The sequence below is a fragment of the Artibeus jamaicensis genome, unplaced genomic scaffold (genome assembly GCF_021234435.1).
Source record: "Artibeus jamaicensis isolate MK-2021 breed Jamaican fruit bat unplaced genomic scaffold, CSHL_Jam_final contig_519, whole genome shotgun sequence".
Taxonomy (NCBI): domain Eukaryota; kingdom Metazoa; phylum Chordata; class Mammalia; order Chiroptera; family Phyllostomidae; genus Artibeus; species Artibeus jamaicensis.
This window is the reverse complement of record NW_026521871.1, coordinates 43,843,948-43,856,096: the sequence shown is the minus strand read 5'-3', so window position 1 is coordinate 43,856,096 and position 12,149 is coordinate 43,843,948. Positions and strand designations below refer to the sequence as shown.

The window sequence follows — 12,149 nt, the reverse complement described above, 5'->3', positions numbered from 1 at the left end:
ACCCGGGTCAGGGGAATGTTACACAGTTATTGTTTATAGTTGAGTGATGGTATGTGACCCTAATTATATACTTATATAAGATTCTAAATTAGTAGACAGAAGGGAGAGGGCTAAGATAAACAAAATTAAGGCAGTAACAGTGGAAAGTTTATTGCCAAAATGTACAAAACACAATACAAAGCACTAGGTGTAAAATAAAGACACAAGAACCCAAACTCATCGGGAATATTGCTATTTCTTTTTAAAAATTTAGTCATAGGGCTTATTTATTTCAAGTTAATTTTAGAATGATTAAGTATTATCAACAATTTAGATTTTAGGAAAAATAATAATAATGCATGCATACATACAGAGTCAGGGGATTGTGTACCTACACATACACAGCTATCTACAATTGTATACAATTGAAAACTGAATATTGAATATGTATTTCTCTCTCAAATTATTAGTCGGTAATTTTATAAATCACATTAAAAATGCATATAAAAGTATTTCACAGATTTTAAAGTGCTATATAATAGTAAGTTGTGGGCTGTTAACTTTCTGGGTAATTTATTTTATTTATTTATTTTAAGATTCTCACTGAGCATCTGATGATAAAAGCTGTGAACATCACCTCAGAAAGTGAAATATACTGGTGTTTATAAAATGTTACAAATAAAATAACTACCCACAGCCTTTGTATGGGCCATGTCTTGAATTGAGAATCTCTGATAAAGTTTTATTCACAGATTCCCCCATTACTGCTAATTGTGATCCAGATAAATAGTGGCAAAGAACTCTGCTTACACGGAGGAGAATTGTATGACCTTCTAATCAATACAAAAGCCATTAATTCCAGTTAGTAGATAGAAGAAATATTTTAGTGAGAGGTAGTTAACATAATGAAATGTCCCATCTAAATTTGCTGAAATGGAAACTCAGCATACAGTACTCAGTATACAAATACTGTTTAATATTAGTTTATACAAAGCAAATATTACTTAGTGTTTGCAAATAACATGAAATGTGCAAAAAAGATGTTCTGCCTTTTCAAAGTAGCAGTGGCTGGGAAGGTAGGCACTTTGGGGATCACAACAGCAAAAAGTCTCAACAAAACTATGGTATTTTCATTTTACAGTGATGTTTTAGAGCCACTATGCCTCTATGATGAAAACTGAAAACAAAGAGCCACTCATTCCCCTGAAGACTGGCTAGGCACACATTCATATAGTCTTTAGAAAAAGGAACGTATTTTCTCATACCTGCAGCTGCCATGTGTTCACTTGTTCTGATTGGCTGGAATCCCACAAAAGGTATCTGCATGGATAGTATTAAACCCACTATGTAGAAAGTGCTATATGCTAAAAAGACAAAATAGGAAACAAGGATAAATTACCACTACCATTAAGTATTTAAAACGTAAACATGTATATAACATTTCTTTTTAGCAAAGTTTTAACTGAACCTATTTTAAGAATAAAATCTTTAAGTGACTGTTCTATTTGATATTATTTTAAAAAAATATTTTATTCATTTATCTTTAGAGGAGAAGGAGAGAAGGAGAGAAGGAAAGAAATATCCATGTATGGTTGCCTCTCGTGAGTCCCCTGCTAGGGACTGGCCTGCAACCCAGGCATATGCCCTGACTGGGAATCGAACCGTGATGCTTTGGTTCGCAGGCCTGTGCTCAATCCACTGAGCTACATCAGCCAGGGCTATTTGATACTATTTGATGGTTAATCATACATAACAATTCTATCTGCCAATTTAAAAAATTGTTATTTTAGCTACTTTATTTTGCAAGCTATCATTAAGAACAATTTAGGAGATAACTGATGCTGCTTCCTCTCCCCCATATGGAATCCAGCTTTTTAAAATTTATCATTAATAACCATTGACACAACCCAAGAAGCAGTATAATATATAAGTAAGTAAATACCATTCTTATTGCCATTAATCCAAAGTATGCATGACCTAACAAATACTTAACATCATCATTATATATGAATAGTTGCTGTCTCAAAAGCTTGAGTGTTTCACACCCTTTTTATAGTCTTCTATTATTTGTACAGTATTTAACAGAAAAAAAAATCCATCCGTTAGGTTTCTTCCGGCTAAAGAAGAAAAAGACTTTGTACGTAAAAGTCAAGCCAAACAATAGTCTAGTTACTGAATTTATTAGAACCTAATAAAGAAAATTTGTTTGCTCTTGGCATTCAGTACATTATAATATTCTTGGTACATATCAACGTAAAAGTATAGACAAATTGGGGAATGATACAATTTGTGTAACAGACATGTTTTGCATTTAGGTGTTCACATACCAGAATTATTAGATAATTACAGAGAAAGTTAGTATTTAAAAATCACTGTAATTAAAAATTATTTTAAAATGAAAATTGGGCCCTGGCTGGTGTAGCTCAGTGGATTGAGCACAGGCCTGTGAACCAAAGGGTCACCAGTTGGACTCCCAGTCAGGGCACATGTCTGGGTTACAGGCCATGCCTAGTTTCGGGTACATGAGAGGCAACCACACATTGATGTTTCTCTCCTTCTCTTTCTCCTTCCCTTCCCCTCTGTCTAAAAAGAAATAAAATCTTAAAAAATAATAAAAATAAAAGTGAAACCCACCTACGATAAATTAATGTGAAACTTATTCCACTTAGAAAAGCTTATTTATGTCATTTTATGAAGCACAGTCAATACTCAGTGGTTGGTAAATATAGTACTCTATTTGGAAAAAACGGGGGTATATTTAGGAAGAGAACTGTTACAGAATACACATCCATATGCTACACACGTAGAGCACAGCATATAGCATTACTTCTCTTCACCTAACTTTCTTGAGAAAGTAAGTTTATCTGCTTTTAAAAGAAATCCAAGAGGGGAGAAGGAAGGGAAGTTAAGGGGAAAATGGGGGAGGGATTTGGAGGAACAAATAGGAAGGACACAGGGACGAGAACTAAGGGGGGGGGGAATGGGAGGGAGGTGGGGAGCAAGGGGCGGGGGAGAGGCTGGGATGGGAAAAATAGACAAAAAACTGTACTTGAAAAATAACTAAATAAAATTAAAAAAAAAAAAAAGAAAGAAATCCATTTATAGAAGGCAAATTGTGGGCTAATGGTTTAAATGTTAACCTGCCTCCCAAGCTGTCTATTAAGAAATGACTATAGTGTTAGGAAAAGGATAAGAATCTCAAGTAAATTACATAGAAAAGAACCATGTATGTGAATAAAGTTTCCAATGATTTCAAACTAATGGAGAACTGGTTGTCTAAGAGACCGCAGATGTAGTTAGTCCACTCAATATTGTACTTTTCAGATATACTAATGTTCGAATAGAATTATCCTCAATGAGGTACTTGAGCATAAATGCAATAAAAGTTAAGTAAATAAATTCTATGCCACATGATTTGAACTGTCAGCTTATTTGGTTGATGGGTTTTCTAATATCAATGTTTCTTTTAAAAATCAGTCTTTTGTAGAAGTCCTGAGAAACAGTTACAGAGGCAGAATCAGAAAAAAATGAAAGCAAGGTCATTATTTGATCTTGGAACAACTACTTAAAAGAAGTTTCCTCACTACAGAATGAGGAGTTTGAACAAGACTTGTAGATTTCCCCTAATAATAACCTAAGATTCCACGATCAACTGGCTTTTTAAACATCCAAAGCTGAGAAATCAAACCCTGGACAAATACTGAACTCACAAAAGCACAATTAGAATGGCCAAGCCTGAGAAAACCTTATGTCATTTATGTGTTTTAATTCTAGTTAAGACCACTTACCTCCAAAATACCACAATCAGCTCTAAGGCTGGATTGCTCTTTGTTTAGAAAAAAATGAGCACTAATGATAAATGGCACATGTTGAACAAAAAGACTTTTTAACAAATTGAGGTGAAATACACACATAATCATTTTAAAGTGAGCAATTCAGGGGCATTTAATACATTTGTGTACTAGCACCTCTCTATAGTCCCCAAAATATTTTCATTATCCCAAAAGAAAACCTCATATTTATTAACTAATTGTTCCTCATTCTCCCCAGAACCACCCAAGGCAAAGACAAATCTGCATGTTTTTTTTTTTTTGGATTTCTGACTTGTTCTTAATTGCAAAGGTAATGTGTGTTTGTGTGTGTGCTTTTTTTAATACAGTAAAAAGTGAAAGCCTTTTGTCCATTTATTTCCCTCTAAGCCACATTTTCCAGAAACAATTACTAAAAAAGATACGGTAGGCACACAGTCACTTATATTCTCTCTCTTCGAATGGAAGTATATTGTGCTTGGCAGTGTAAAAATTTTAGCAATCACTTTCTTGGAAACTATTGATGAAGTTTCCTCTCAGGGATTTTCAGTTCATTTCAGGCATATTCAAAAAGAAAAAAAAATACACCTGGTAACAGTATCAATCCAGTGGTTTTATGCAACTTTGCAGAAACATGTATTGTTATCAGTAAAGAAGAAACCACTTTATACAGAAGCAGACGCATTATGGTTCAAGGTAGTAAAGAGTGACTGAGATGAGTTCAAGAAAAAGAAATTGAATTTCAGGAAACAAAAGGTGGGGGGGTAGGGAGGATTTAATTTGTATTACTTTGTTAACACAGGTTAGCATCAAATAAAGCTGACTTAATAGAAACTGACAAGTTCTCAACAACATTTTACCTCTGAATAATCCTCTATTCAAATTAGCCTCATTTATACCTACTTTCTATGCATCAATAATACAAAGCTGACAAACGTGATAGACGCAATAATCCAAAGATAACCATTTTCTTTTAAAAGAAACTGGATTCATGTCTACCCTGTGTCTGTATTTTTTTGTCACTGATCCTGAGATGTTTACATGGGACAGATGTTCTATCTCATAGCATTCTGTAATACACAGATAAATATTTCTATTAAATAAAACTAAGGGTTGCTTGCCAGGTAATCATAAAGTCATCTTGCTAAATACTGCCCTTCTCTTGGAATCTGTAAAATCGGATATACATCTCAGTACCTCAATTTAAATCCCACTTACAATCCATGTTTTAAACAGAAAATAAGAATTAGATACATTGAGTAGAAAGACACAGTGAATTAACCCTCAATTCTTAAAGATAAACACAATATCCACTGCAAATAAAAACATTTTTACCCGGGGTTTGTACTACTGCATCTAACTGTGTTTAAAATTTACCTATAGCCCTGGCAGGGTGGCTCAGGTGGCTGGAGCATCATCCTGTACACCAAAAGGTTTCAGGTTTGATCCCTAGTCAGGGCACATACCTAGGCTGCAGGTTTGATCCCTAGTCAGGGTACATAGGCGAGGCAACTGATCTAAGTTTCTCTGTCTTCCCCAACTTCACCTCCTTCCTTTCTCTCTAAAATCAAAACACATATTCTCTGGTAATAATTTAAAAGAATTACCGCTATAATTCATTCGAATATTAACCTTATGTTTGTTATGGTCAAGACAATCTAAAATTACAAAATCCCATTAAGAGCAATGCTATTTTCTAAGAGATAACTAATTGAGAAAATGAGATGTGTTTCACATCTCTGTTCTTCACAAAGAACCACAATAAAGTGAGGGAGTTACATGTGAGATTGGTGGGAAGAACCCTGATCCTATAAAAACTTAAAGGAGGGTAAGATCACCTCTTCTGGACATGAGCAGCGAAGAGGCAATCAACAAACCCGTACCATTTCTGTTACTGTTTTCAGAAGTCCTCAACAGTACAAACCCACAGCAACAGGAATCACTCCCCACCAATTCTTTTTACAAACTCTATAGCAAACTTAACCAAACTATTACCCATATCTATTATAACTTTCTATCTCTCCACATTAATCAACTTTTCTTACCCTTTAAACCAGAAGAATAAAGCTTTCCATCAAGAGTAGGGAGTTCTACAGAAGTGCATAATACCAGCAATGTTGTAAATCATTTATTACATTATGAAAATGTTACTACACTGCCATCCTGTGGAAGCCCGGTTACTGGTATTCACTACTGAAGATCATTGTTCTAATGCATTAGAATTCCAGAAAAAAATTATCATGAGAAAGGTGTACACAAGGGCCGCTACTTTATTTTTAAGAACCTCTTTGATTTGGGACAACAGTAATCTAAACAGAGCCTAAATTTCTTTCACTCTTAAATTACTTAAAAAATGCTCATGCGAAGATATGTTTATTGGTTTTAGAGAGGGAAAGGGAGGGATGGGGAAGAGAGAGAAATACAGATCAGTAGCCTCCCCAGTTTGCGCCCCAAGTGGGCATCAAACTCACAACCTAGGTATGTGCCCTGACTGGGAATTGAACCTGCAACCTTTTAGTGCACAGGAAGATACTCCAAGCAACTGAGCTACCTGACCAGGGCAGTACTTTTTTTTTAAATACAAGGGTATGAGGTGGGACCAGACTGATACAGAAAAAAAAGTAAACCAATACTCTTGACTTAAGGTATATAAATGAGTTGTTCTATTAAGATAAAAGGCATTGAAAGGTCTAATTCAAATTCAAGTTCCATTGAAATTTTAAGTTTACTAGAAGCTCCTGATGTTCCCCAAACTAACATCTATTTTCTCTGTGACAAAGCATTAAAACTTGTAAGTCTAATGCATCTCTTCCTTCTGGCTGTTCCTGAATTATAATCAATAATAAACCAGCTACCTAGTTAGTAACATGTTCTCTTAGTTGTGAGCCACTCTAGCAAATTAATCGAAGCCAAGGAGGGGACTGTGGGAACCTCTCATTTACAGCCATTCTGTCAGAAGTCCAGGTGACAATCTGGAACTGAGATTGGCACCTGAAGCTGAGGGCAGTTTTATGGGACTGAGCCCTTACCCTGTGGCATCTGATGCTCTTATGGGTAAATGGTGACAGATTCGAGCTGAATGGTAGGACACTCAGCTACCATCAGAGAATTGTTTGGAGTGGAAAAATCCGCACACAGGATGGAAGAGACCAGAACCCTTTAAAAGTGCATTAGTGTGTGTGTATGTGTGGGGGGGGGGGAGATCCATGTACATACAAAAACAAACAAAACATATAATAAAGATAAACCAAACAGACAAAAACCAAGAAACTGAAAGACTGAAGTGTTTGTCTCGGGATGACAATTTAGAGAGTAAGCCAGTTAAGTAAAAGGGCGGAGAAAGAAGCTGCTAATTTTGCTTAGAAACTCTGCATACCTTACCTTAAATTTTAAAATTATACATAAAACAAGCACAGCACTCTATTAGAAGTTGTGTTTTAGTTGCAATTTTGTACTTCACATTATACTCAAGTGTTATTTCTCCACTACATTTCTCCTAATAAAAAACAGTTCTAATGAAAAATTTCAGTCAAAAACAACTTTTAGATTATGGGGCTTTACCCCTCAGTCTTTACCTCTCTTAGCCTCTGGAACTCCTTCTGTCTTGTCTGGCCATTCCTTTATCACTTTAACAACAACAGAGGCAAAGAGCACTTGCGTGATAAACAGTTTTCACTTATTAACTCACTTACCTTTAGAAGTCTGCAAAGTAGGAATTATTACTATTGTCATCTGACCCATGAGGGCAATAAGGCATAAAGAAATGGAGAAATTTATCTAAAACTGTACCACCAGTAAGTGACTAGGCCAGGAACTGAACTGAATCTTGCTTTCTCCTCTCAAGATCAAGATTTATCTCCAAAATTCCTTCCCATTTTCACTTTGGTCTCATGCTATAATTATATTGTAGCAATGGATTACATTGATAATATGAGTTCCTTAGAAGAGGGTCATCTTCTAATGATCTGAGTATCCTGATGAGTAAGTAGTACAAAACTTAGTATCTATTAAACAATGATGTAGTGAATTAATTTGCTTGAATTTCCTCAAAAATAATATGGTAGGGATTAGAAAACTTCTAGCACTCCCCACTTTTGCGTGTGATTATTCAATTTGCTGTTATATAAATTTATGGCTTTAACTTTAATTTACTCAATAGTAGAATTTCATTTAGTCACAAGCTACGCAACCCTAGAACAGCTTGTGCAAAACTGAAGTGGCACATCTACAATGCTTTACTCTTTCAATGATGAGTCCCAGAAAATATTACTATAAAAATACATTTTAGGTATAATATGAAAAATGAGTGTTACTCTTCTTACTCAAATTAACTCACCAGAGAAAACACAGACAATACCATAAACAAATTACTTCAGTAACACTTAAAAACCATTTATCAACACTAGAAACTAACTTCTTCCTTCTTAAATTACTGTTCTAATTTAGTCAGTGAAACACAAACCACAGAAGTAAAATTCATATCTCTACAAATTAAAAAACAAGTCTCATTCTAAATTTAATACATGCTCACTGTAGAAAATTTAGAAAGCAGAAGAAAACCACTAATCCTTGCTGTCTTTATTAGTATTTTCCTGTATCACTAAATACTGTAAGAGATTGTATTTAATGGTACCATATTTCATGATATGACAATATTATAATTTAAGTGTAATTTATAAATTATAGTTTCCCTATTGGACATTTAAGCTATTTTCACAACTACAAGTAACACCACATGTCTTCATATCTTGAATAATTTTCTTATGACATAAAGTATGATGAACTTTTATCACATTAGAAAGGTTAAAAACATTTTTTATCCCTTCAGTGTTATGTGATACCTGTAAATCAGTCTTTCTGTATACGCAAAATAAGCTCTGGATGTTCTTTCTTCTTGTGAAAACATGAGAATCCTATTTGTAATACAGTTTTATAAAATTTATTTCCCAATTCCACAAGTCCAAAATATATCTTGACATAAAATCTAACTTTATAACCCCACCCTAATTTCTTCAAGTAGATAGGCTTTCTACCCTCTTAGATCCAAGCTTCCCTTATACCCTGCCCCCTTCTCCTACCCCTAACACATCCACATTCCCTCCCATGCTCCCCCTTTTCCATGTGACCAAATTGACAGTTTTCCTTAACAACTGAGTCTAAAGACATGTGCCAAAAAATTTTACTCCAAAGAGAATTTTCTACGTAATTATTTTAAATGATTCATTTTTACTTCACTTGTTACTTAGAACCCAATGAAACTTTTGGTTAATATGAGTTTGCCATCCACCAATCCTTTTTTATTGAAATATTTCTGCTCATGAGCAGGGATAACCACTAATAGGAGATCCAAAATCAGAGGACAAGCTATACATATAAACACTTGGCAATGCTTCCATATTTTTAGGACCACTAAGTTATATTAAATTTAATTTAAATCAGATACATCAGGGTGAAGGAAGAGAAACAATTGTCCTGTGCCATCACTTTCCCATCTATTTAAAAGTAAACTCTATCAAAGGGCATAAAAATCACCTGAAATACTCTTAGTTACATGAGTGGAGTAAGAAAAGAAATGAGGAGAATGGGGCAGAGATTTTAAACACTATGAAATTATATGAGGCATTTACTAATCTAACTTTATACTCATAATATAACATCCCTACATCATTTTATTCCTCTTCCCTCTGAAAAGAAATACTCTCAAAAGCCAAATGAAGAAGTATTAACTGCATGCTTTTCTCAAGTGACCAGAGAATTCCCACTCACCAAATAAAAGTCTCTTCTCAATTCTCACTCTATTAGATGTTAGTGCTAACACTCTAAGGGAGCTCAACACTGCTCATGTTTTAAACTTTTTATGTGGACTTCCATTTGACCTCTTTACTAATGTTCTTTATCTAGCTACTTCTGACTTCTCCTGTGGCTCTTCCCCTTCTTCCTGATTCGTGGGCATTTCACAAAAGCCCCTCAGTCTTCTCTGCACTTTATCCCTCTGGCAATTAAATTTTCAGGACCCCATGTATTAAAAATTAAGCACACAAAAATCTTAGTTCCTCTCCTAAAATCAATGATTTAATTTAATTTTTTTCCTTCTTTATTTCCAAAGCAAAAAAGCTGAGAAGTACAGTTCATTAACTGTTCCCTTTTCTGGATCTCAATGACTGGTTATAATGTTTTCAGGGTAGAGAAACCTCATAGGTTTATGTATTTCAACAGTAAGCTATTTATTTCTATGCACATAGTTATAGTGATTTTTAGCATCATGGTCTGTGAAGCCAAAACATCTAAGTTCAGACTTCAGCTCCATTACTAACTACAAGATCTTCAGCAAGTTATTATGTCTTCTCTTGTTTCCTCATCTGTAAAATGAGGATAGTGACAATGCCTACCCTCACGGTGATTATGAAGACTAGTAAGTTAAATACATGTAAAGAACTCATGTATTAATTATTTCAGTGGTGATGCTATATGTTGAAATGGTATAAATGTTTTAATAATTGATACAATTCATACTCTATAAAATTTCCCCTTTAAAATATACCACTGAGTGGTTTTTATTATATTCACAAAGTTGTATAACTATCACCACTATCTATTTCTACATTTCCTCATCCCATAAAGAAACTCCATACCCACTCAGTCATTCCTCCACTCCTAACTTCCTGGCAACCACTAAAAAAAAAAGTCCTATAATACCTGTCCTTTTGTATCTGTTAGGCTTATTTGACCTAGCATAAGGTTTTCAAGGCAGCATGTATCAGCACTCCATTTCTTTTTATGGCTGAGTAATATTCCATTGTATAAATATACCACACTTTATTCATCAGCTGATGAACACTTCGGTTGTCATCATTTTTGACTATTATAAATAATGAATGCTGCTTGTACATTACTAGTGTATAAGTTTCTGTGTGAATATATATTTTCAATTCTCTTGGGTATATACTTAGGATGAAATTACTGAATCATGTGGTAACTCTGTGATTTAAATTTTTGAGGAACTGCCAAAGTATCATATTGTTTAATCGAGTAAATAAGCTATCTTTGTGTTACTGCTTTCCAAAAACATTATAATGGGATTGTAGTGTTTTACTAAGACATTGGTTTCCAATCATGGCTTCTTTGATTTAACCCGTAAGAATTTTCTGTCTATCACAGAAAATGACCTCTAAGGTTTGAGACACCGTTTTGCACTAAGCAACTAATTCAAGAATGTTTTTAAAAACCTGTTGCCTAAAGAAAGATGTTCCATGGTCTGAATGTTTGTGCCCCAACTCACCCCCAATTCATATATTGAAAATCTAATACCCAAAGTGATGGTGGGAGGTGATTAGGTCATGAGGGCTCCAGGGATTAGAGTACCTTTTTAAAAGAGGCCCCAGAGAGCTAGCACATCCCTTCCACCGTATGAGGACAGAGAAAAGGAAGGTGTCAATATATACCAGGAAGAGAGCTCTCACAATAACATGACCATTCTCGTGCTTGGATCTTGGACTTTCCAGCCTCCAGACTATAAAAGATAAATTTCTGTTCTTTATGAGCTTCCCAGTTTGTGGTACTTTGTTATGGCAGCCCAGATGAACTAAGAGCCCATTGTACATTACACCAAAAAGGCTTTTGAAAGTTTAAACTGTTTACTTTGAGGATGTTCAATCTTTTCTGAATTTGAATAATATATTAAATCTAGACCAATTTCTATAAAAACAAAAAAACTCATCAAGAAGTTGGTAACAACACACTTAGTTAAAAATGCCTTATTCTTCTTACAAATACCAAAAGCAAAATAAATATAAAAATTTATTTTTTATCTTCGCATGGATACAGTACCGGCCTAACAGAAATGTCTATTCAATGAAAATGTACATGAAACACCTCTTAGAAGCTGACAGTTGTCAGAAGTCAATTCACTTACCTATGTAGACTCTTTTGCTGTATCTCTGCATCAGTAATAACACGAATACATGTAGTGGAATAAGGTTGATAATAAACACATAACCACCCCAAGCAGATACCTATGAATAAAGTGAAATAACTTATGTTCGCAAGTTTTGTCATGATAATCTAAGCATACAATTGGCAAAAATATTTAGCCATTTTGAGAAATGTTTAAAGATGGATTTATATAACCTATAATAACTAATTTCTTATTTTTATTCATAATATTAAAATTACATAATCCCATAAATCCAGTATGCTTTTCTATATTCATTGAAGAAATGATCAAATTGAATTTAAGAATACTGAGAATATTATAACTTGTGAATTAAAAGTAAAAGTACTGTCATGAAGAAAAGGATTTTTAGGATACATATAAATTTACAAAAACAAAACAAAACAAAAAACCCCCACAAAAACAAAACC

The 12,149-nt window shown here is 34.2% G+C and overlaps 1 protein-coding gene across 2 annotated transcripts in view; it reads right to left on the bottom strand.

The window, feature by feature from the left end:
- STT3B (STT3 oligosaccharyltransferase complex catalytic subunit B) overlaps positions 1-12,149 on the bottom strand; it is a 95,498-nt gene that overhangs the window by 20,928 nt on the left and 62,421 nt on the right. For both annotated transcript variants that reach the window (XM_037134646.2, XM_053669356.1), the window contains exons 5-6: positions 11,701-11,800; positions 1,245-1,343 (exon numbers count right to left, since the gene is read on the bottom strand). In XM_037134646.2, coding sequence (XP_036990541.1) covers positions 1,245-1,343; positions 11,701-11,800 — 199 coding nt within the window. The remainder of the gene's footprint in view (positions 1-1,244; positions 1,344-11,700; positions 11,801-12,149) is intronic.